The 25556-nt window shown below is 51.4% G+C and overlaps 1 protein-coding gene across 2 annotated transcripts; it reads right to left on the bottom strand.

The window, feature by feature from the left end:
- Positions 1–365: 365 nt before the first annotated feature.
- On the bottom strand, positions 366–21500 carry CLDN18 (claudin 18). 2 transcript variants are annotated; one of them, XM_054386150.1, is made up of 5 exons: positions 21281–21500; positions 4928–5092; positions 3654–3759; positions 2931–3041; positions 366–543 (listed from the first exon to the last, which is right to left on the bottom strand). In XM_054386150.1, exons 1-5 carry the CDS (start codon positions 21498–21500, stop codon positions 366–368), a joined length of 780 nt encoding a protein of 259 aa, XP_054242125.1. The 2 variants fall into 2 exon arrangements, with proteins under 2 accessions (XP_054242125.1, XP_054242124.1); XM_054386149.1 differs by lacking the exon at positions 21281–21500 and adding an exon at positions 11305–11524.
- Positions 21501–25556: the final 4056 nt, after the last annotated feature.

The following is a 25556-nucleotide window of genomic DNA, read 5'->3' as shown; positions in this document are numbered from 1 at the left end:
AAACAAAAAAAAAAAAAAAAAGGCACAGGGCAGAATCCTGGTCCTGGATGTAAAATAGGAGCCAAGTGTTGTGCCCGGAGAGCATGCAAAGGCTCTCCTTATGGCAGGCACCCTGAACCTCATGCCCTAACAAGCTGGGTAGAGCCCTGCAGCAGGGGAAGCAGGACAGAAACCAGAGCCCTGGACCAGGAGAAGCAGGACAGAAAGCAGAGCCCTGGAGCAGGGGAAGCAGGACAGAAAGCAGAGCCCTGTCTCCAGGCTGCTTTGCTGCTCGATCGTTGGGGTTCTTGGGGTTGTTTTTTTGGTTTGCCTTTGAAGTTAAAAACATTTCATCAAAGCTGCTGCAAGCAAGCCAAGGCAGTCTGCTAAACATAGTCGTGTTTGGAAGGGTAGGAGCGTCTGCCATCCTCACTCTGAGGAGCTGCTTCATATCCTGTGCCCTTCCTGGGCTTCGCTTCAGCCTCATAGCCTGAACCAACCTTGTAGGGCCCTGTCTGGTAGGAGATGTTCCGTCCCGACGCGTGGTAGGACACCGCTTTGTAACTGCAAGAGAGAGCAAGGGTGGCATCAGCCTCTGCAGGGGCACTACTGAACATGAGGAGGGACTCCAGGCATGAGCTGGAACTCTAGGCGTCAGGAGGAACTCTAGGTGTGAGGAGGAACTCTAGGTGTGAGGGGGAACTCTAGGTGTGAGGAGGAACTCTAGGTGTGAGGAGGAACTCTAGGCGTGAGGAGGAACTCTAGGCGTGAGGAGGAACTCTAGGTGTGAGGAGGAACTCTAGGTGTGAGGTGGAACTCTAGGTGTGAGGAGGAACTCTAGGTGTGAGGGGGAACTCTAGGTGTGAGGTGGAACTCTAGGTGTGAGGAGGAACTCTAGGTGTGAGGTGGAACTCTAGGTGTGAGGTGGAACTCTAGGCGTGAGGAGGAAATCTAGGTGTGAGGTGGAACTCTAGGTGTGAGGAGGAACTCTAGGTGTGAGGGGGAACTCTAGGTGTGAGGAGGAACTCTAGGTGTGAGGGGGAACTCTAGGTGTGAGGGGGAACTCTAGGTGTGAGGAGGAACTCTAGGTGTGAGGTGGAACTCTAGGTGTGAGGTGGAACTCTAGGTGTGAGGTGGAACTCTAGGCGTGAGGAGGAAATCTAGGTGTGAGGTGGAACTCTAGGTGTGAGGAGGAACTCTAGGTGTGAGGTGGAACTCTAGGCGTGAGGGGGAACTCTAGGTGTGAGGGGGAACTCTAGGTGTGAGGTGGAACTCTAGGTGTGAGGGGGAACTCTAGGTGTGAGGGGGAACTCTAGGTGTGAGGTGGAACTCTAGGTGTGAGGTGGAACTCTAGGCGTGAGGAGGAACTCTAGGTGTGAGGGGGAACTCTAGGTGTGAGGGGGAACTCTAGGTGTGAGGGGGAACTCTAGGTGTGAGGAGGAACTCTAGGCGTGAGGGGGAACTCTAGGTGTGAGGGGGAACTCTAGGTGTGAGGAGGAAATCTAGGTGTGAGGTGGAACTCTAGGTGTGAGGAGGAACTCTAGGTGTGAGGTGGAACTCTAGGTGTGAGGTGGAACTCTAGGCGTGAGGAGGAACTCTAGGTGTGAGGGGGAACTCTAGGTGTGAGGAGGAACTCTAGGTGTGAGGTGGAACTCTAGGCGTGAGGGGGAACTCTAGGTGTGAGGTGGAACTCTAGGCGTGAGGAGGAACTCTAGGTGTGAGGTGGAACTCTAGGTGTGAGGGGGAACTCTAGGCATGAGGAGGAACATCTATGAGGAGGAGCTCTAAACATGAGAAGGAACATTCATGAGGAGGAACTCTAAACATGAGGAGGAACATCTATGAGGAGGAACATCCATGAGGAAGTATATTCATGAGGAGGAACATCCATGAGGAGAAACATCCATGAGGAAGAACTTCTTTAATTTAAGCCCTGGAGCAGGCTGCCCAGAGAGGTTGTGGAGTCTGCTTCTCTGGTGATATTCCAAACCCACTTGGATGTGTTCCTGTGTGGCCTGCCCTGGGTGACTCTGCCTTGGCAGTGGGGTTGGACTTCCTGATTTTCAGAAGTCCCTTCCAACCTCCACAATTCTGCAGTGCTGTGACTCCCCAGTGTTGTTCCCTGACCTGTTTGCTGTAGGATTTTAGGCAGCTTCCTACTATGCCATCATTTGAAACCAGTCAGGGAGCTCAGAGCCAAGCACCCATGGACAAAGCTGCAAGCTCATGGACAAAGCTGCAAGCCCATGGACAAAGGTCTTAACCGATGGACAAATGTCTTAGCCCATGGATAAAGCTGCTAGCCCATGGAAAAAGCTGCAAGCCCATGGACAAAGCTGCAAGCCTGCTTCATATTTTTTCACAAATTTCCACTTTCCTTCCCACGAGGAAGTCCTTGGCCCACCAAAATAAGCAGCAAGTTGTGGAGTTAGGGAAGCAAATGGTCACCTCTGACAGGTGTCTCATCATGATACCTCCTGCACTGGGGGTGTCACAGTATCACAGAATTGTCAGGGTTGGAAGGGACCTCAAGGATCAGCCAGTTCCAACCCCCCTGCCATGGGCAGGGACACCTCACACTACAGCAGGTTGCTCACAGCCACATCCAGCCTGGCTGCAAAAACCTCCAGGCATGAGGCTTCCACCACCTCCCTGGGCAACCCATTCCAGTCTCTCACCACCCTCATGGGGAAGAACTTCTTCCTAAAATCTAGTCTAAATTTCCCCTCCTCTATCTTGGATCCATTCCCCCCAGTCTTATCGCTCCCTGACACCCTCAAAAGTCCCTCCCCAGCTTTCTTGGAGCCCCCTTCAGATCCTGGAAGGTCTCCTGGGAGCCTTCTCTTCTCCAGACTGCACACACACAGTCCTGTGCTGTGCTGGCTGTGTGCTCCCCCAACACCCAAGGCTTCCCACCAACACCTTCCCCTGTCCCCCACAGGCAGACTCACCGAGACTCTTCTGGCACCAGCCCTCTGCAAGCCAGGCACATCATGATGCCTCCTACGAGGGCCAGGCCTCCTGCCACCCAGCCAACGAAAAGAGCTGAGCCAAAGGTGTACCTGCAAAGCACAGAGAGGTGACTGGTTACTGCTGTGGCACTGCTCCACTGCTTCTGAAAGGCACTGAAGGTTGGCACTCCCCCTCTGGCCCTGCAGAAGTCCCTCTGAGCACCTTCACACCTGCAGGCTCATGCTCAGTGGGCTCTCCATCTCCTCCTTGAGCTGTGTGAGCAGAGACTTTCCAGCCCTTTTGCTCAAACAAATTCTTGCCAGTGCAGAGAAGGAAGGGACACATGAAACCTTCAGACTCTTGAGAGTTTGCCTTTCATAGAATCACAGAATCAGTCAGGGTTGGAAGGGACCACAAGGCTCAGCCAGTTCCAACCCCTCTGCCATGGACAGGGACACCTCACACCAGATCAGGCTGGCCAGAGCCTCATCCAGCCTGGCCTCAACCACCTCCCTGGACAACCCATTCCAGGCTCTCATCTCTCTCATGGGGCAGAACTTCTTCCTCATGTCCAGTCTGAATCTTCCCACATCCAGCTTTATTCCATTCCCCCCAGTCCTGCCACTTCCTGAGATCCTCAAAAGTCCCTCCCCACTTGCAGCAGACACTGGCCTTGAGGGAGACCTGCACCATGGAGAACCCTGAGGCAGGTGACCACCTACCTGCTCTGGACGTTCTGCATTCCCTGGTACATGTTGGCTGTGGACATCCAGAAGTTTGTGACCAGCATGTTGGCAAACACAGACACTCCTGTGATGGCACACAGGCCTGAGAGCAGACAGAAGAGCAGACTGAGACCCACACAGCACAAGCAGCCCCCTTTGGCCTTGGGGAAGGAAGCAGCTCACATCTCTGTAGGGATGGGTGAGACTGCTTTGTGCCCTGCTGCGTGCCCTCAGCAGAAGTGGGGACCCACAGTGTGTTACACATTGCTGCCATTGACAATCCAGCAGCAGGGACACAAAGCCACATCACAGAATCCCAGCTCAGACCAGCAGGAACCACAGGTGACCACTGTCCAAACTAACCCTCCCCGGCATAATTGCAGGACACTTACTGTTGTCCTATCACCTCAGACTAGGACAAAGAGACCAAGCCCCACCTCACTCCAACCTCCTCTCAGGGAGCTGTAGAGAGCAATGAGGTCTCCCCTCGGCCTCCTCTTCTCCAGACTGAACACCTCCAGCTCCCTCAGCTGCTCCTCCCCAGCCCTGTTCTCCAGACCCTTCCCCAGCTTTGTTGCCCTTCTCTGGACCTGCTCCAGCCCCTCAATGTCTCTGTGTTCTGTCCCACACAAACTTCTGGGTTTCTTCTCCTAAGCAGAGGTAGAAAGCAACTTGGCCTAGGAGGCCAGGCTGGAGGACCAACGCCAATAACTTTCTTCAAGCATTAATACTTTGGGTTCACAGTCTCACAGTCTCACAGTACATTAGAGGTTGGGAGGGACCTCAAGAGATCATCAGGTCCAACCCCCCTGCCAGAGCAGCATCACCCAGGGCAGTCTGCACAGGAATGCATCCAGCTGGGTTTGGAAAGTCTCCAGAGAAGGAGACTCCACAACCCCCCTGGAGAGCCTGTTCCAGGGCTCTGGCACCCTCACACCAAAGAAGTTTCTCCTCATGTTGAGCTGAAATCTTCTCTGTTCAAGTTTGAACCCATTGTTCCTTCCCCTATCACTGTGCAGCACCCAAAAGAGCCTGGCCCCCTCCACTTGACCCCTACCCCTCAGCTATTGATAGACATTGATCAGATCCCTCTCAGTCTTCTCCTCTCCAGACTAAACAGCCCCAGGGCTCTCAGTCTCTCTTCACAGGGAGATGCTCAAGTACCCTCAACATCCTTGTGGGTTGCAGAAGTGCACTGAGACCTGCCCAGTCTCCAGTTCCAGGTAATTGCCGTCCCTTGCATTGTGAAAGACCCAAGGTCAGCCCCTTACCAGCAACAATGAACATGATGCCAGAGGTCAGGGTCATGTTGGCTTTTGCTGAGTTCTCCATGCTGCCAATGTGGATACACTTCAGAGCAAAGATGCACACCAGGAGGCCAAGGATGCCCAGGACGATGCCCACGATCATGAGGGCCCTCACAGCCTGGAACATGGCTGCAAAGCAAAGTGAGAAGAGCCAAACTAAGTGACTGGAATGAGATTTGTAAGAGCCTGGCAGGTTTGTAAAGGTGGTTTCTGTCTGAAAATAAAAATATTAACAAAGAAAGCCTTAGGAAATGGGCACCAGGTCTACACTCAGCGTTGTCTGGGGCACCTCTGGAATCATGTCTGCTTGTCTCAACTTCCCAAAGAGCTTGAGGGCTTAGATACCATCTCCTGCAAGTGTTCATGGGTACCAGTCACCATTTCATGTTGGTTTACAGCTGGGAGGAGCACTCATAGCCAGTTTGGCTGAGAAAGGGTTTGTTTTTTTTTTTTTCCCTTCCCCAAGCAGCAATGAAAGCAGCTGGCTCCACCCAGCTATCTGTGGTATTGCCAAATCCTTCATAACTCAGAATGAAGTTCTTGATATTCCTGCTTTACAGTCAAATGTCTGGCACAGGAGAAGCAGGAACAGGCTGCCCAGGAAGGCTGTGGATGCCCCCTCCTTGGAGGTGTTCAAGACCAGGTTGGATGAGGCCTTGAGCAACCTGGGCTGGTGGGAGGTGTCCCTGGCCATGGCAGGGGGGTTGGAAGTGGATGCTCTGCAAGGTCCCTTCCAAGCCAAACCATTCTGTGACTCTCTGAATCTCTGAATGCTCCTTTGGAAGCAAGCAAGCTGTGATGTTGGTCATGCCCATGGGAACTGAACACTGCTGTTGATCAGCAAAAGGCACCAAAACCTCTCAGACGTCTCTTGGCTGAAGGAGAGGAGTAGAAGGAAAAGCAAAGGGAAGCTTTCACCTTTTAAAATGGAGGAGGGAAGGGAGATCCCCTTTGAATACCAAGGTGATTTCCTAATGAGGTGGCACCTATCCCATCTTGCCTGCAGCTTGGTGCTGGCTCCAGGACTCTGCACGTGGCCCTGTTGGAGACACGGAGGCGACAGTGCTGGCAGATTACTCTGAGGGGGGGCTAAAAGTGTTTCAAAGGCTGTTGCAAATTCTCTGGGATGCTTTGCAGCCTCTTCTTGCCCTCCCCTGAGCTCCTGCTGCCCTGGGTTTGGCTTTAATTCTCCCCACAAAGCACTCTCCCTCTTCAAGGAAGATACCATGGGCTCTTGGCCATCTGAGAAGGGCAGGCAACACATCCTACAGTCCTGGGGACTTCACTCAACCTGTCTGTCACCCGTTCTGCTGGGCTGGGTGACCATGGTGCCCAAGGGTTCTATATGGTCTGACTGGAATAGGAGGCACTGTCTCAGAAGACCAAGGAGCAGACAGGTTGCCCAGGGAGGTTGTGGATGCCTGCTCCCTGGAGGTGTTCAAGGTCAGGTTGGATGAGGCCTTGAGCAGCCTGGGCTGGTGGAAGGTGTCCCTGCCCATGGCAGGGGGTTGGAACTGGATGATTTCTAAGGTCCCTTCCAACCCAACCCATTCTGTGAGTCTGTAGTTCTGTGACCCTGCTGGCCTTGCATAGGTTGGGAGAAGGGTTAATGAACCCTCCCCCAGGAGGGTAAAGATGGGTGCTGGGGTGCCTGCGTGAGTCCCCTTGCTTGTGGGGTCCCACAAACCCAAGCAGAACCACACTGGCACCACAACTCACAAGGAAACCAGTGGTTCCACAGGCTGGGAATACCCCACCTTCTTCCATCTGCCAGTCCCACCGGGGCTGCTGCTCTTATGACTCAATTTGCCTTTATCAGCTGATAGCAAGTGCTAACGAGCCTGGGCTTTTCAATCTGCCATTCATCAGCCCCCAGGTGTCAGCTCATTAGCTGCTATCCATCAGCCCTTATCAGCCCTCAGGGGCTGTTCCTGCAGCACCTGATGCAGAGCTGAGAGCTACAGCGAGAAGCAAATCACAATAGCTCACTTGTCTGCACAGCCACCTCAGGTGCTTTCAGCTGCTTTTGTTTCAGGGCAGGCAGGAGAGGCTGATCCTCCAAGGGAGCTTAGGATGCTGTGGATGGTCATGGAGGGTCCTTGTTCCCAGAACACTCTTTCTTTTTTTTGGAAGGGGGATCATAGAATGGCTCAGGTTGGAAGGGACCTCAGAGATCATCTACTCCAACATCCTCACCATGGGCAGGGACACCTTTCAGACTTAACTGCTCAAGGTGTCATCCAGCCTGGCTTTCAACACCTCTAGGGAGGAGGCATCCACAACCTCCCTGGGCAACCTATTCCGGAGTTTCATCACCCTCAAACTGAAGGACTTCTTCCTAAGGATGACCTTATGGTTCCTAGGTGCCATCACTGTGCTGGTCTCAGCTCTTCAAAAAGGGACCTTAAGCTAAGGCAGAGGTGGGTTCCCAGCAGAGACATTCCCAGTGCCTTGGGTGTACAACAGGCAGGCCAAGCCAAGCAGCTTCTGGAATGTTACACTTAGGAGAACCTGGAATGTTCTCTTTGGAGAACTCCTGGAATGTTACACTTTGGAAAACCAAAGTCTAAGTGTGGTGGATCTCAGTTAGAAAGGGGAAAGAGGAACACTGCTGGGTGCAAGGGAAAAGGATGATAGGACAAGAGGCAATGGATATAAACTGCAGCACAGGAGGTTCCACCTCAACATGAGGAGGAACTTCTTCACTGGGAGGGTCCCAGAGCACTGGCACAGGCTGCCCAGAGAGGTTGTGGAGTCTCCTTCTCTGGAGACTTTCCAGCCCTGTGTGACCTGTGCTGGATTCTATGCTCCTGCTCTGTCAGCGGGGTTGGACTTGATCTCCAGAGGTCTCTTCCAACCCCTAACATCCTGTGAGCCTGTGACAAAAACGCAAAACTGCCCTCAGCAGCAGCAATTCCTCTCTCCATGAGGCTGATTTAGGTACAAAATCTCCACAAAACAACAGCAAGGTGAAGAAAGAGCTTTTGCCTCTGCTGTGTCATGAAGGCCTCTTCACATGGGACTGAAAAAGGTTTCGAGTGAATTCTGGCATCCATCAGAAGTCCTCTGAACGGAGCTGCTTGCCAAAGGTGAATGGCCTCCCTTAGGAGGAAGGAGTGGAAGGGCTTGGACAAACAAAACAAGAGCCCAAGGGAAACAGAAATCCCATCAGGAGCAGCAGGCAGCAAACAGCCCTGTCCCTAGGCACAGAACACGGTGCAGTTTTGCATACACACTTTGCGTGAGCTAGGAGAACTTTGTGTCCTAGCTGCACACCTCTGGCTGCCCACTGGGCACACCTGATGTCCATCCAAAGGCATGGGCTGCACAGAAAACACTGAGAACCTCAGCTTGGTCACCAACATAAACAGCAGTCACCTAAAACCATACTTTGCATCTCTTTGTCAGGTGGAAGTGAAACTGGGGGGTTCTCTTTTTGCCCAGCATTGCTGTGAGTAGAAGCATGGAAGGGTTTGGGTTGGAAAAGACCTTTTAGATCAAATCAGAGAATCATGGAATGGTTTGGGTTGGAAAAGACCTTTTAGATCAAATCACAGAATCATAAAATGGATTGGGTTGGAAAAGACCTTTTAGATCAAATCAGAGAATCATGGAATGGTTTGGGTTGGAAAAGACCTTTTAGATCAAATCACAGAATCATAAAATGGATTGGGTTGGAAAAGACCTTTTAGATCAAATCATAGAATCATGGAATGGTTTGGGTTGGAAAAGCCCTTTTAGATCAAATCATAGAAACATGGAATGGTTTGGGTGGGAAAAGACCTTTTAGATTGAATCATAGAATCATGAAATGGGTTGGGTTGGAAAAGACCTTTTTGATCAATTCACAGAATCATGGAATGGATTGGGTTGGAAAAGACCTTTTAGATCAAATCAGAGAATCATGGAATGGTTTGGGTTGGAAAAGACCTTTTAGATTGAATCATAGAATCATGAAATGGGTTGGGTTGGAAAAGACCTTTTAGATCAAATCATAGAATCATGGAATGGATTGGGTTGGAAAAGTCCTTTTAGATCAAATCATAGAATCATGGAATGGTTTGGGTGGGAAAAGACCTTTTAGATTGAATCATAGAATCATGAAATGGGTTGGGTTGGAAAAGACCTTTTTGATCAAATCATGGGATCATGGAATGGTTTGGGTTGGAGAAGACCTTTTAGGTCATTGAGTCATAGAAACATGGAATGGTTTGAGTTGGAAAAGACCTTTTAGATTATTGAGTTATTGAATCATGGAATGTTTTGGGTTGGGTTGGAAAAGACCTTTAAGATCATTGAGCCATAGAATGGTTTCAGTTGGAAAAGCCTTTTAAAATCAAGTCCAACCATTCTCTAACTCTGCCAAGGCTGCTGCTAAACCATGGCCCTCAGCACCACATCTCTGCCTCTTCCAAACACCTCCAGGAGTGGTGAGAGGTGAAGTAAAATGACTTCAAGTCACCTAAAACAATATCACTTGCATTTCTGTTTTCAATACCTTATGATTTGATGTGATGAATGGAATACAGAAAGTTTAGGTTGGGGGGAAAAATGAGCTTTTAAGTTATCCCGGTAAATGCAGAGGGATTCCTTCTTTATGTTTGAAGGTAGTCATCAACTAAAGGGACACACGAAGAGAACAAAACCCATGGAACATCTCAAGGATACACATTTCCTTATTGCTCTTTTACCTAAAAAATAATGTCAAAAGTAAAAGCTTAATTATGATAAGTGGGCATCAAAATGATGGTTGCCCTCACCTCCTTGCTCTCCTAAAACACAGTCACACAGCATGAGAAGGATCTCTGTACAGAGATCAACATTTGTAAATATACTTTAAGATAGAACCAGAGAATCACAGAATTGTTTGGGTTGGAAAAGATCTCTAAGATCATCTCCAAGATCATCCAGTCCAACCATCAACCCAACATCACCATGGCCACTGAACCGTGTCCCCAAGTGCCATGGCCATGCCTTTCTTGAATACCTCCAGGGATGGGGACTCCACCACCTCCCTGGGCAGCCTGTTCCAATCCCTCACCACTCTTGCAGCAAAGAAATGTTTCCTCATCTCCAACCTAACCCTCCCCTGGCACAATTTCAGGCCATTTCCTCTCCTGTCACCTGGTACTGGGGAGAAGAGACCAATCCCCATGTGGCTCAAACCTCATTTCAGGGAGCTGTAGAGGGCAGTGAGTTCTCCTCTCAGCCTCCTCTTCTCCAGACTAAACATCCCCAGTTCCCTCAGCTGCTCCTCACCAGCCCTGTTCTCTAGACCCTTCCCCAGCTTTGTTGCCCTTCTCTGGATACCCTCCAGCACTTCAATGTCCTTCTTGGAGTGAGGGCCCCAAACTGAAGCCAGTGTTAGAGGTGCAGCCTCAGCAGTGCTGAGTACTGAGGGACAAGCTTTTTTGTTCTTTACAAACAAAAATCCCAGAGGAGTGGTGCCTCCAAACATCAGCTTTGCTCTTCCAAACAACAAAGAAGTCAGCTGAAGTTGGGTGTGCAGCAAGTCCTTTATTCCATCACAGCCCTCAGGATGGTCACAGGCTTTTCTCCAAAAGCAAACACTGCAGCTAGCACTCTGCTCTGCAGCACAGCACTCCCTCCTGCCTCACAGCAGGGAAGCAGCCCCCAGGAGTGCCCACATCATGCTCTCAGGGTCATTTTTAATGCTAGCTGGCAGGGCACAAGCACACAACAGCTCACAGGGAGGCATGGGGAACACTGGGATAGCCTGGCAGGCAGTGGGGTGGGAGAAGCAGCTCTTTCTGTCCAATCAAACAATAAAGGAGACCCCCTCTGCCTCCTACTTGTGCTGAATCTCTGCAGGGAACACCAAGTGACCCTGCACACCTTTCCCTTTCTCTCCCTTCCTCCTCACGCTGCCCACAGGCAGATTTCTTCCATTCCACTTTCCTCTTTAGAAATAAACCAAACCAAACCACACCAAACCAAAATAAATGCAACCAACCTCCCCCCAAACCAAAATCCAATTAATTTCCCCATTTTTTCCCCGCTGTGAAGCCCCATTCTGACAAGACCAGGTGCCACACAGCTCTTTTCCTTGTTCTTCCATTCATCCTGCCTGTATCAGCCTATCTGTGGCTTCAGCCATCCTCCCTCTCCTCCCCATCAGTGGAGCTGTGCAGGTTTATGCCAGCAGCGGGGCTGAACTCTGTGGTTCTCGCCCAGAGATCCACCTGGTCACCTCCACTCAGCAAAGGAACAAACAACATCTTGGACTGCTCAGCCCCGGGAGGAGCCCAAGGGCTTTAAGATACCCACTCCTCCTTTGGGATGAGAGCTGAGCAGAGCTCCTGGCACAGTTTTGCCCCTACCTGGCAGCCCGAGAATGGTGAAATAGGGGCGGCACTCGGTGAAGCCGGAGCTCTGCCGCACGCAGCTCCTCCACAGCCCCTGGTACTGGAAGACAGCCGTGACCGGGTTGTCGTACAGGTCCTGCGTGCTCCACATATCCATGGCAGTGGCCACCACACAGCCCGCGACGCCCAGCGACGCCACCAGGAACCCCATCACCTGGCAGATGGTCGTGGACATGGTGTCTGCCCTGGAGAGCGGAGGGGAGACCGCCCCGAGGAAGCCACAGCCCTTAATGGGAGCGCCGGAGTCCTCCTGCGCCCGAGCCACCAGCGGGGCAGCCGCTCTTATCAGATGCCTACTGCTGAGCGGTGTGTTTGCTCACCGTGTTTTTGCAAGATAGACCAGTTTCACTCTCTCCAGTTTCACTGGGGTACGTTTTGTGCTGGCAGGGCTGGAGGTATGAGCTTTTGTCCTTTAGAAGTGCTTGTCCTTCCCCAGCCAAGCAACCCCACTCCAGCGAGCGCTGGGCAAACTACTTGGAGCATGCCCCGGCCCCCTGCCCGCCAAAACCTGTCCCTGGGGCTTCTCACAGATTGCATCAGGTTGGAAGGGACCTTCCAAGGTCATGTTGTCCAACACCCCTGCAGGCAACAGGGACACCTTCGACTACAGCAGGCTGCCCAGGGCCACAGCGAGTCTGATCTGGAATGCTCTCCCACGTGCTTGGCACAGTGCAGAAGCGCTAAGGGGGCAGGGGGAAGGATCACGTTCCCAGGTGAACTCAGCACCCAGACCATGTCACCACCTCTCTGGACCTTTGCTTGTGCAGTAGATCTGCCATCAGACATCTCTACCTCTGGCTATCCATGCAGGCATCTGCACAGAAGGCATGGTGTCAGAGAGGGAGGCCAGCAAGGAGCTCGGTGCCAAGATGTGGGCTCATGGTCTCAGCTCAGGGAACAAAGAGGGACATTAGGGTGGTGGAACACTGGAACAGGTTGCCCAGGGAGGTATTTGAGGCCCCATCCCTGGAGATATTCAAGGTCACAGAATCACAGAATCAACCAGGTTGGAAAAGACATCCAAGATCATCAAGTCCAGGCTCAACATGGTTCTGAGCAACCTGAGCTAGTTGAGGATGCCCCTGCTGACTGCAGGGCTTGGACTGGATGACCTTTGGAGGTCCCTTCCAACCCAAACCATTCCATGATTCTATGGCCAATCCTTGCAGTCACTTGGAGCATCACCAAGGTTGCCTCAGGTGGTGACCATGGCACAAAACAGGGCACCAGGCCAAGAGCCCCAGACTGATCCAGCAAAGCTCCTCCAACCCTCTTCTCCTCCTCCCTGGATCCTATTGCCCATCATCTGGCCCCATTGAAACCCACACAGGGAGAAGGAGAGGGACGGCACAAGGACTGTTTGGAAAGAGCCTTGTTGAAGGCGTTTGTCTGTATTGCCTGGAGGGATGGGTCTGGAGAAAGGGGCAGGGGATGTCCCGGTGAGGAACTGAATTTTCTCTTTGCACAGTGGAGCAGTGCTGGGCTTCAGGAAGCAATGAAAATTTGCCATGCCACTGGGGAGGGCATGCAGCGAGTGGCAAGGACCTTCCAGGTTTCACACTGTTCTCCTCTAATGCCCTGCTCCAACTGATTTACTCCACCTCCAACTTAGAAACAAGCTCCTGCTGCAACCAGTCCTGACACCCCTCTGTGGCACAGGCACTGTCAATGCCATCACCTGGCTGTGAAGCCGTGAGAAATCCACCAGGAAGAGAGAAAAGGCGATTTCCAAGGATGGGTTTATGACCCATTGGCTTCTGCCTGCTTTGACTTTCCAAACCCACCTGGATGCTTATGGAATCATAGAACTTTTCTGTTTGGAAAAGCCCTCTAGGGTCATCCAGTCCAACCATCAAACCAACACCACCATGGACACTAAACCATGTCCCTGAGTGGCAGGTCCACACCTTTCTTGAACACCTCCAGGGATGGGGACTCCACCACCTCCCTGGGCAGCCTGTTCCAATCCCTCACCACTCTTGCAGCAAAGAAATGTTTCCTCATCTCCAACCTAACCGTCCCCTGGCACAATTTCAGGCCACTTCCTTTCCTTCTATTACCTGATACTAGGGAGAAGAAACCAGCCCCACCTCACTCCAGCCTTCTTTCAGGGAGCTGTAGAGAGCAATGAGGTTTCCCCTCAGCCTTCTCTTCTCCAGACTGAACACCTCCAGCTCCTTCAGCTGCTCCTCCCCAGCCCTCTTCTCCAGACCCTTCCCCAGCTTTGTTGCCCTTCTCTTGACCTGCCTCAGCCCCTCAATGTTTCTGTGTTCTGTCCCACACAAACTTCTGGGTTTCTTCTCCTAAGCAGAGGTAGAAAGCAACATGACCCAGGAGGCCAGGTTGGAGGACCAACACCAACAACTTCCTTCAAGCATTAAGTGGAGCTGAGACAGCAGCTTTGGTAACAAGGATCATGCTGCAGTCCTTAGCTAAAAGGAAACCAAACACCCAGCCATGCCCAACACTCCAGATGTTGTCACCTTGGAAGGCTGATTTTGGTCTGGGGATGTTTCTATTTACTCATCCCTAAGAAGAATGCTGCTGCTGTCCAACTAGCCATTAGTTGCTTGCCATTTGTCTTCCTTGTAAACTTCAAAGCTCCCACAAATATCTTCCTCAGTGGTTGGTTGGAAGCAAAGTTCTGGAGAAACAGACATCCACTTGTTTCCAGCCCCACCCTTCCCCTAGCCCATTTGCTCTGCCTTTCTGCAATGTTCTTAGCAGCAGCTTCTTTTTAGTGGTTGTTTCCAAGCTACTCATCACAGTGCCACAGTACATTAGAGGTTGGAAGGGACCTCCAGAGATCATCAGGTCCATCCTCTCTGCCAGAGCAGCATCACCCAGGGCAGTCTGCACAGGAATGCATCCAGCTGGGTTTGGAAAGTCTCCAGAGAAGGAGACTCCACAACCCCCCGGGCAGCCTGCTCCAGGGCTCTGGCACTCTCACTGTGAAGAAGTTTCTCCTCATGTTGAGCTGAAATCTTCTCTGTTCAAGTTTGAACCCATTGGTCCTTCTCCTATCACTGTGCACCACCCAAAAGAGCCTGGCCCCCTCCCCTTGACCCCCACCCCTCAGCTATTGATAGACATTGATCAGATCCCTCTCAGCCTTCTCCTCTCCACACTAAACAGCCCCAGGGCTCTCAGGCTCTCTTCACAGGGGAGATGCTCAAGTCCCCTAAGCATCCTTTGGACTCTGTTGGACTCTCCAGCAGGTCTCTGTCTCTCTTCAACTGGGGAGCCCCAAACTGGACACAGGATTGCAGCTGTGGTGTCAGCAGGGCAGAGCAGAGGGGCAGCAGAACCTCCCTAGCCCTGCTGGCCACACTTTCCTTGCTGTCCCCCAGGATCCCCTTGGCTCTCTTGGCCACCAGGGCACATTGCTGTCCCATGCAGAACTTGCTGCCCACCAGCACTCCAAGGTCTTTCTCTGGAGCTGCTTTCTAGCAGGGCAGGCTCTAACCTGTTCTGGTACCTGCTGTGATTCCTTCCCAGATGCAGTTCCCCTCTGCAAACCTCATCACATCACTCAGCCCCATCACAGATGATCCCCTGGGAGTTTTATCTGAATTGCTGGCTCAGAGGACAACCCAAAAAGTGGCTGGGTGTAGAGCATGTCTAAGCATCTTTCCCTCAATCTGATGCTCATCTCCGGCCATCCCTGGGAGATGTCAACAGCCAGAAGTGGTTGAAGGATGGGGATGTCTCTGAAAGCAAGTGGCTGTGGCTCAGCCTCCAGCAAAGTGGGTGAATGCTGGGGCTGCAAGGCTTGCCATGCCACATGGTAATGCTGATCAGAGTCTAAGGAAGACATGTGGTGGGGAGATGGCTCTCCAACAGTCAAGCTTCCTCAACAAGGAGTAGAGAACAAAGCTTCCACTGTGAGCATTGGGACAGCTGCATCCAAAGCAGTGTGTCCAGCAGGACAGGGAGGGGATTCTGCCCCTCCACTCTGCTCTGCTCTGCTGAGACCCCACCTGCAGCATTGTGCCCAGTTCTGGTGCTTCCAACACAAGAAGGACCTGGAGCTGGAGAGGGACCAGAGGAGGTCACAAAGATGATCAGACTCCCATATGGGGACAGGCTGAGAGAGTTTGGGCTGATCAGCTTGGAGCCTGCTCCAAGGCTACAGGGAGAACTTAGAGCAGCCTCCCAGTATCTGAAGGGGCTACAGGAGATCTGGGGAGGGACTTTTGGTAAGGACTGGGAGTGACAGGATGAAGGGCAATGGATTTGAGCTGGAAGAGGGGAGATTGAGACTGGAGATGAGGAAGAAGCTCTTGCCAGTGAGGGTGGTGAGACACAGGAACAGGTTGCCCTCCCTGGAGGTGTTCAAGGCCAGGTTGGATGGGGCTTTGAGCAGCCTGGGCTGGTGGAAGGTGCCCCAGCCCACGGCAGGGGGTTGGAAGTGGATGGGGTTTGATCCCAATCCATTCTATGGATCCATGAACCTACGGATCTCCGGCAGTTTACCCAAGCTAGCAAAGAGAAGGCTGCTTTGTGACCACTCCCTCTGCAGCCTTTCCTCCAGCTCATGCTTCCTTTATCTCTCCAGAGGCTGACTCTGCATTATCTCAAACCCACTCACTGGTCTCAATGCAACTCCTGAATGTTATCACTGCCTCTCCCTTGAAAAATCACCTACAGCTCATGTTTGCTTTCAAATTTGCAAATAGAGCTCACACCCTGCCAGCCAAATCCAGCTTGTTCAGGCTGAAACAAAGCAATCCCACCTTTCTCTTTCTGGTACTCCACTACCCTGATGAGCACAGCCTCCAGGACTGCCTGGTCCACCAGTTCACAGCATGGCTCTCATGCTGACTTGGCCTTTCTGAAGCTCACTGGGGAAAGGTGACCATGAAAGAGCCCTGTCCCAGCTCAGACTCACTCTACTCCACCAGTCTTCAGGTGGTCCAGAGGGGCCTTTGTGGTTCCTCAGCAGAGCAGGGGTGCATGAAGCTGCGTCCTTCACAGAATCACAGAAACATTCAAGTTGGAAAAGACCCTCAGGATCACCAAGACCAACCCAGAACCCTACTCTACAAGACTCACCCCTAAACCATATCACCAAGCACCACATCCAAACCACCTTTAAACACATCCAGGGCTGGTGACTCCAACACCTCCCTGGGCAGCTCATTCCCTACATGCCTGTGAGGTGTAGCCCAACCCCACATCTCCATATTGCCCTTTTCCTTGCCCTGCTCCTCTCCTGGCTGTCAGCTCAGATCCTCTAGGGTTATTTTGCATGTCTCCTACCCTTTCATGGTGTAAAGGCACCAGACAGAGGCAAGGATGTGATACAAGCATTTAGCTTCCTGACATCCCCTGCTAAGCTCTCTGCCACTTGAGTGTCACAGGAAACTGGGGTGTCCAAGCCTTCCCTAGGGGTGTGACATTAGCTCTTTCCCCATCCTCACACCTCCTTCACCTCCTGCTGGGAGTGCAAACCCACTGCAGCATGCACTTGGTAAGTGATATCCAGCCTACAGCCTACCTGGGCCACCTGAATTCTTCTGTGTACAAAACTTGGTCTCAAAAGACTTCAAGCAGGTCACAACAGTTACCTGCAGACATTTCAGAGTGTGGAGCTGAACTGCCCAGGTTAAAAGTTTTTAAGCCACAAGAAGAGCTTGGAAGAGACTTTGCCATGGCCATCATCAGTGGAGGTCCATGATACAGAAAGTAGAAGTCCCCATCCTTCAAAATTTCTGGCATGAAACAGTTCCAGGGAGAAGAAATGCTGCTTCCTTGGCCAGTGGGCTGCCCTCTCTCCAAAAGTCCCCAGCCCAAGGGTTTTCCCACAGTTCTGCCCCAAAATGTCTGTTGGATGTGTGAAGCAGAAAAAAACCTTGGCAGAACATGGATAGAGAAGAAAAAAATTCCAGAGACATCATCATTAACCCCTCGCAGATGTGAATTCTCCTCAGAGAATATTTAACTCATCCTTGCTAAAAGAAGACTCCTGGGAGACCTTAGAGCAGCCCTCCAGTACCTGAAGGGGGCTACAGGAGATGTGGAAGGGACTTTTGACAAGGGCTGGGAGTGACAGGAACAGGGGCAATGGCTTTGAGCTGGAAGAGAGGAGATTGAGAATGGAGTTTAGGAAGAAGTTCTTGCTAGTGAGGATGCTGAGACACTGGAACGGGTTGCTCAGGGAGTTTGTGGATGTCCCCTCCCTGGAGGTGTTCAAGGTAAGGTTGGATGAGACCTTGAGCAACCTGGGCTGGTGGGAGGTGTCCCTGCCCATGGCAGGGGGTTGGAACTGGATGATCTTGAAGGTCCCTTCCAACTCTAACTGTTCTGAGAATTTATGATTCTATGACTCTATAGATCCCAAAGTCTGGCCAGCCACCATAACACTGCCATGGGCTGTTTTGAGAAGGTGCTCTCAGACTTTCCAAGTCTGCTGTTGGAAAAGCAAAACTATTCTTTGTTTCAAGTCCCCAGCCCTTTGCTGCACAGCAAAGAGATGCCTCAGGCTTTCTGACAGGCTCAGAAGGGGAGCTGACTTTAGAACAAATGTCCTTTCAAACATGACTGAACCAGTCTAGCTGAAGAGGTCTGGAAAAAGAGACCAAGTTCATAGAATCATAGAATCACAGAATCAAAGAATCATTGAATCATTGAATCATAGAATCACAGAATCATAGAACCATAGAATCAAAGAATCATAGAATCATAGAATCACAGAATCAAAGAATCACAGAATCATAGAATCATAGAATCACAGAATCATAGAATCAAAGAATCACAGAATCATAGAATCATAGAATCAAAGAAATATTGAATCATAGAATCAAAGAATCATAGAATCACAGAATCAAAGAAATATTGAATCATTGAATCATGGAATCAAAGAATCATAGAATCATAGAATCAAAGAATCATAGAATCACAGAATCATAGAATCATAGAATCAAAGAATCATAGAATCACAGAATCACAGAATCATAGAATCACAGAATCAAAGAATCATAGAATCACAGAATCATAGAATCAAAGAAATATTGAATCATAGAATCACAGAATCATAGAATCACAGAATCAAAGAATCATAGAATCACAGAATCAAAGAATCATAGAATCATAGAATGGGTTGGCTTGGAAAGGACCTCCAAAGGTCATCCAGTCCAATCCCCTCTGCATTCAGCAGGGACATCCCCAACTAGACCAGGTTGCTCAGAGCCTTGTGGAGCCTGATCTTGAATATCTCTAAGGATGGGGCCTCAACCACCTCCCTGACAGCTTTCATTCTCCAGTGACACATTTTCACCAGTGGCTGCCTGCTCCTAGCTGAGTAGCCAGGGTGAGAGCCACCAACTCCCTGTGCTATTTCTCCTTTTCCTCTTATTATCTTGTTTTGTTGTTGTTGTTGTCCTCCTTCTATTTGAAATTAAAATTCCCAGCTAAGCTGAAGACAAATGATGGGCAGGACAAGTTTAATCTTTGCTGTGGGAGTGAGAGCTTGAGGAAAAGAACAGAAAAGTCCTGGGAACCCCAACCTTCAGTGATGTCCTCAGGTCACCTCTCTGCTTTGCTAGAGCCCTATTAGTTTTATTCACTCCAGCACTATTGTTCCCAAAATAAATTGCCATTGTCAGGATAATAAATAGGGCTTTATAATGGGAATGCTGACAAACCATTAACCATGGTGTGGAGAGCCAGGGTGGTGGTGGTGGTGGTGGGGAGGGGGGTGGTTCATGGAGACCAAGGTGCATCATGCTTACAATAGATTCTGGGCTGATCTGCTTAAATAATATCTTCAGTAATCAGGGATTTGGTTTTGAGCATCTTTTTGGTTTGGGGGTTTGTTTGTTTGTTTGTTTGTTTGGCTGGTTTGGTTTTTTTTTTTTGTTTGTTTGTTTGTTTTCTTTTCTTTTGTTTTGGTTTGGTTTTGGTTTTGTCTTTAATCCCCCAACCTCTGTTTGGGATGCAGTTGCCCTTTGCTAGTGGCTGGTGAGAAGGGAAAAAAGAAAAGCATAGGAGCAGGTGAATTCAGGAGATGGAACCAATCTCTAAAGCACAGCAGTGGGGCAGCTTCTCTAGAGACTGGAAGTGTCAGACAATATAAAACAGGAGGGGGAAAGCTGGGAGGTGGGGGAGCAAGGCAGTGACTTCAGAAGAGCAAGCCTTGGTCAGTAAGGAAGAAATTAGGGGAGAAAAAAAAGAGGAATAGAAGGAAAAAAAATCCACCTCATTTTGTAGGGCAGTGCTGGTAGCACTGGGCACAAAATGCATCTGGTCAGGACAAGAAGCACAGAAACCCCACTAGGGAAGGCAGCAACACTGCTGAGGAGGAGGAGGGGAGTAAATGTGGGGCCTTCAGGGTCCCATCCAGCTTTCTTTTGAAATGTTCTGCTTCATTCTTTAGGCTTTTTGGTTTTAATTTGATTTTGTAGGTGGCTGCAATAAGCCCAGCAAACAGTCATGGGGACTCCACTCCCCCAGTTCATGAGGTAGTTCCACTCTGAAGTGCCCAGTTCAGAGATCCTGACCTTTTTGGGTAGGATGCTCATTTCTGTCCACAGCTGGGGGGGATACACAGAGCTGGCTGGATGTAGCTGAGGAATCATAGAACCCTAGAATGGCTTAGATTGGAAAGACCTCAAAGGTCATCTACTCCAACCCCCCTGCCATGGGCAGGGACACCTCCCACTAGACTCCGTTGCTCAAGATCTCATCCAACCTGGCCTTGAACACATCCAGGCAGGAGGCATCCACAACCTCCCTGGGAAACCTGTTCCAGTGCCTCATCACCCTTGTACTGAGGAACTTTATCCCAAGGTCTATGTGACCTAGCAATGCCTGGTTTAATGGCTTTAATGGGACAAGGTTTAATGGCCATGCTGGTGTTGGGTTGAAGGTTGGACTCTATGACCTGAAAGTTCTTTTCCAACCAAAAATTGTTCTATGAAAGCCATGGTCCCAAGAAGAGGAAGATGCTCACCAGCATCCCCCAGCACAGGGACGCTGCCAGACAGCTAATGCCAGACACCAGCTGGGAACCAGGATCTGGAGAAGAGTGATATGGCAACACATCTTGGGGCACAAAACACCTCTCCTGCTGGTGTCTGAAGCCCCAGCTGTGTTGGGTTAGACTGGTTTGGTTTGCACAGAGATAGGAAGAAGCCATTTTTCTGCACAGTGCTGGTTTGTGTGGTCTGGAAGGGTCATTCTGCAGAAGTTCTGCAGTGATTTGCCAATGTCATTGGCTTCTTCCTACCACTCTTGCTGTGTCAAAGCAGAGAGACTGAGAGGAGGTAGCAGTCTAAGTGCCTTTTTTTTTTTATCTCACTGTGTTAAGGCAAGAAGAGAACTCAGATAATCCTGTTGTAACCTAATTGTTTGCACCCCTAGGTACTCTGGAGAGGACAGGAATGATCCTCGTGGTGGAAGAAAGGAAAAAAAAAAACAAAAGAAAACTGGAACCAAAGGAGAATTAGGGAGAAATCCAGCCTGGTGTTGCTAGCCTGCCCAGAAATAGAGTGAGTTGAACTGTGACATATCCTCTTAGAAAAGGATCTTCTCCAGCACAAAGTCTCTGAGTGGTTTCTGGTGGGAGACCATGCACAGCCCTGCAGCTGGGCTAGGAGCATACACCTGAGCCACCCATGGCACAGGGGCCAAATCACCCTCCAGTGCAGCCTCTGCCCTGGGGGAATTGCCTGGACAACACCTCAGGAGCCTGATGCCATAATCAGCTGTCATGAGCTGCTCTGAACCCTCGCTTGGCCACGGGAGGAGGTTCAGCTCGGGACACTTCCCCACGGGAGGTGTCGTCCAAAGAGGGTGAGCACCCACGGCCCCTTTGGGCTCAAACCTGTGCTCCCTGCTCTATGCTTAGGTCACCTATCACTGCCACCACTGCTGCCCAGGCCTCTGCCCTCCCCCCTGGCTGCCCCCTCAGCCAGCCAGCCAGCCCTACCTGGCAGCCCCAGGATGGTGAAGTAGCCGCGGCACTCGGTGAAGCCAGAGCTCTCCCGCACGCAGGTGCGCCACAAGCCCTGGTAGTTGAAGACAGAGGTCACAGGGTTGTTGTACAGGTCCTGGGTGCTCCACTGGTCCATGCAAGTGGAGGCAACGATGCCTCCTATCCCCAGGGCAGACACCACGAAGCCCATGGATTGGCAAATGGTGACAGACATGGCGCCAAGCACTCGGCGAGCGGCTCCTCGGCACCCGCGAACCTCCACGCGTCCGGTCTGGGGCAGGCAGGCAGGGCAGAAGGGACTTTTAGCTGGAGCCAGAGCCTACGTCACAGATGGGAGTCAGGAGAGGTCTGGTGTGCAGCACACAAAGCTCCCCTTTCCCTTTATCTGTGAGGCTGAGATAATTTGCCCAGCTCAGCAGCGAGAGCCGTTGGTGACGTGGTGTGAACGCCTCGCACTCTGTTTGCCTTCTCCCTCCAGGCAGAGGTGCAGCTGCTCTGGGGAGGCTGAGGACTGGAGGCTGCCCCTGAAACAGCCAAGGGAGAGCTTCTGCAGGAGAGACCAAGCACAGAGAAGCTTAAGTAACTCAATCACTAAGGTTGGAAAAGCTTTCTAAGGTCATTGGGTTCAACCATCAACCCAACACCACCACAGCCACTGAACCACAGGACCATGGAGTCATAGAGTCACAGAATGGGTTGGGTTGGAAGGGACCTTAGAGATCATCCAGGTCCAACCCCCTGCCGTGGGCAGGGACACCTCCCACCAGCCCAGGTAGCTCAAGGCTTCATTCAGCCTGGCCTTGAACACCTCCAGGGAGGAGCCATCCACAGCCTCCCTGGGCAACCTGTTCCTGTATCTCACCTCCCTCACTGCCAAGAATTTCTTCCTAATCTCCAGCCTAAATCTGCCCTCTTCCAGCTCAAAGCCATTGTCCCTCATCCTGTCACTCCCAGCCCTTTGTCAGAAGCCCTTCCCCAGCTCTCCTGGAGCCCCTTCAGGTACTGGAGAGCCTCTCTAAGGGCTCTCAATCTGTGTCCTGAATAAAACAGATAAAAATTACAGAGAGCTTAATCCTTTCCTGGCAAAGATGGTGCTTTGGGGCCCAGTGGAGAGGCATTTGCTGGCATGCCTCTATCTGGGGATGTTTGCTCAGGCAAAGCATGTAAGCAGAGGATAATGTATAAAACATGTTAGCATGGAGCAAAGGACAGTGCAGCCATGCTCAGATGGACCTTGCTGCTTGCTGAGGCCAGGCTGGGAACCCAGGGGAAACGCAGCAGTTGCTGAAGAGTGAAAGGGTGAAGCTGCAGCTTGCTGCAGTTTGCTGTAGGAGGACTAAGTCTGGCAGGCAGACTGGAGGGAAAAATAAGCAGAAGTGAAGGCACAGCCTCAAAGGTACAGCTGATGGAGGACAGGGCTCTACAGAGAGACCTGGACAGGCTTGTGTTGCTGGGCCAAGGCCAGTGGCGTGAGGTTTAACAAAGCCAAGTGCCAGGTCCTGAATTTGGGCCACAACAAGCCCATGAATGCTCCAGGCTTGGGGCAGAGTGGCTGGAAACTGTCCAACAGAGAAAGACCTTGGGGTGTTGCTTGACAGCAGCTGCAGATGAGCCACTGTGTGCCCAGGTGGCCAAGAAGGTCACCAGCATCCTGGCCTGGATCAGCAATGGTGTGGCCAGCAGGAGCAGGGCAGGGATTGTCCTCCAGTGCTCAGCTCTGGAGAGGCCACAGCTGGAATGCTGGGTTCAGTTTTGGGGCCCTCACTCCAAGAAGGACATTGAGAGGCTGGAGTGGGTCCAGGGAAGGTCAAGAAAGCTGGGGAACAGGTCTGGTGAGGAGCAGCTGAGGGAACTTAGATTGTTCAGTCTGGAGAAGAGGAGGCTGAGGACAAACCTCATTGCTCTCTACAACTCCCTGAGAGGAGGTTGGAATCAGGTTGGGGGTTGGTCTCTTCTCCACAGCCACAAGTTATAGGATGAGAGGAAATGGCCTCAAGTTGCACCAGAGCAGGTTTAGGTTGGATATAGAAATAAACTTCTTGACTGAAAAGGTTCTCAGGCACTGTAACAGCCTGCCCAAGGAGCTGCTGGGATCCCCAGCCCTGGAGGGGTTTGAAAGAGGCAGAGATGTGCTGTTGAGGGACATGGGTTAGCACCAGCTTGGGTAGTTCCAGAATGGTTGGACTGGATGTCCTTAAAGGGTTTGCCCAGCCCAAACCCTTCTATGATTCTGTCCAAACTCACTATGGACAGGAATTTGTACTTGTTTTGATGGCAAAGGGTAAACAAGTTGCTGTCTATCACTGAAAGATAAGAGCACCTAGGAGACCTGAGGTTATCATAGGACATCACTTGCCACATCCTTCATGACTTCCTTCCTAGCCCAGTTTTCCACTGGTGCCAACCTGCTTGCCATTGGGGAGCAAAGGGGAAATCTTGCTGGGGAGTTGGTATCTGTGGGGGGCAGGAGATGACAAGTCCTGGTTCAGCAGTGCAGTGCCAGGCTCACATGTGCTATGTGGAGGGTCCAGGAGGGGGCATTCAGAAGAAATGGAGGCCAGTGGGGTGACATTTAGGTGGTAGAAGGGGAAGGCCACCAGGAAGCATGAAGAAGTGGACCACTATATTTGCCTACATTCATCCTTGCTCAAGGACCTCTGGGCCTCTCCCAGAGGCTTGGTGTCATGCATAGATGGACATCCCTTGTGAAGCTGCTGCTGAAGGTCCAGCCTGTTGGGGGGACTTAGTGGTTGGCTCCTAGAGATGATTTCATTTTTGCTTTGTTGGTGCCATGGACAGAGGCATTGAGTGCACCCTCAGCAGGTTTGCTGCTGACACCAAGCTGTGTGGTGTGGCTGACAGCTGGAGGGAAGGGATCCATCCAGAGGGACCTGGACAGGCTGCAGAGGTGAGCACAAGCCAACCTCAGGAGGTTCAACAAGACCAAGTGCAAGATCCTGCAGCTGGGTCAGGGCAATCCCAAGCACAAATCCAGGCTGGGCAGGGACTGGCTGGAGAGCAGCCCTGAGGAGAGGGACTTGGGGGTGCTGGGGGATGAGAAGCTCAACAGGAGCCAGCAGTGAGCACTTGCAGCCCAGAGAGCCAAGCAGAGCCTGGGCTGCATCAGGAGAAGTGTGGGCAGCAGGACCAGGGAGGGGATTCTCCCCCTCTGCTCCACTCTGTGAGACCACACCTGGAGCTCTGTGTCCAGTGCTGGAGCCTCTGTTCCAGGAAGGATCTGGAGGTGCTGGAAGGTGTCCAGAGAAGGGCCATGAGGATGAGCAGAGGGCTGGAGCTGCTCTGCTATGAGGACAGCCTGAGAGAGTTGGGGCTGTTCAGTCTGGAGAAGAGAAGGCTCTGAGGTGACCTTCTTGTGGCCTTCCAGGATCTGAAGGGGGCTCCAAGAAAGCTGGGGAGGGACTTTTGAGGATCTGAGGTAGTGACAGGACTGGGAGGAATGGAACAAAGCTGGAAGTGGGGAGATTCAGACTGGACATGAGGAAGAAGTTCTTCCCCATGAGAGTGGTGAGAGCCTGGAATGGGTTGTCCAGGGAGGTGGTTGAGGCCCCATCCCTGGAGGTGTTTGCAGCCAGGCTGGATGAGGCTCTGGCCAGCCTGATCTGGTGTGAGGTGTCCCTGCCCATGGCAGGGGGGTTGGAACTGGCTGAGCCTTGTGGTCCCTTCCAACCCTGACTGATTCTATGATTCTATTTTTTTTCTTTTTGAGAGAGGGAATCAAGCAAGCCAGAAAGGACTTTGCTCAAGTCATCAGTGCCATTCCATTCCCATACCCAAAGAACAGCAACTCTGCTTCTCACAAAGCTGGGATCATCCATCAGAAAACATCCACGAGGGTGATGCTGTGATAGGAGGAGAAGGAATGGATTGAAGTTTGAAGGAGGTCGGATTGGGGAGAAATTCTTTACAGTGAGGGTCATGAGACACTGGAACAGGTCGTGGATGCCTCCTCTCTGGAGGTCATAGGCTCACAGGATGCTAGGGATTGAAAGGGACCCTTAAAGACCATCAAGTCCACCCCCCCTGCCAGAGCAGGACCATAGAATCCAGCACAGATTGCACAGGAACACATCCATGTGGATGTTCAAGGCCAGACTGGATGAGGCCTTGAGCAACCTTGGCTAGTGGAAGGTGTCCCTGCCCATGGCAGGGGGATTGGGACTGGATGATCTTTGAGGTCCCTTGCAGCCCAAACCACTCCACAACTCAGTGATTTGATGATGTTGCTTTCACTCAACGTAGCTCAGAGTCT

Source organism: Indicator indicator, chromosome 13 (assembly GCF_027791375.1).
Source record: "Indicator indicator isolate 239-I01 chromosome 13, UM_Iind_1.1, whole genome shotgun sequence".
Lineage (NCBI taxonomy): Eukaryota > Metazoa > Chordata > Aves > Piciformes > Indicatoridae > Indicator > Indicator indicator.
The sequence above is the reverse complement of the archived record's forward strand: the minus strand, read 5'-3'. Positions and strand labels throughout refer to the sequence as shown.

Bases quoted from the DNA above. Each gene is read 5' to 3' on its own strand.
- CLDN18 (XM_054386150.1), bottom strand. From the start codon at position 21,500: ATGTCTGTCACCATTTGCCAATCCATGGGCTTCGTGGTGTCTGCCCTG. The intron at 3,042-3,653 runs GTAGGTGGTCAC...TGTGCTTTGCAG, and splicing joins ATGCAGAACGTCCAGAGCAG to GTACACCTTTGGCTCAGCTC. The intron at 544-2,930 runs GTGAGTCTGCCT...TCTCTCTTGCAG, and splicing joins CTGGTGCCAGAAGAGTCTCG to TTACAAAGCGGTGTCCTACC.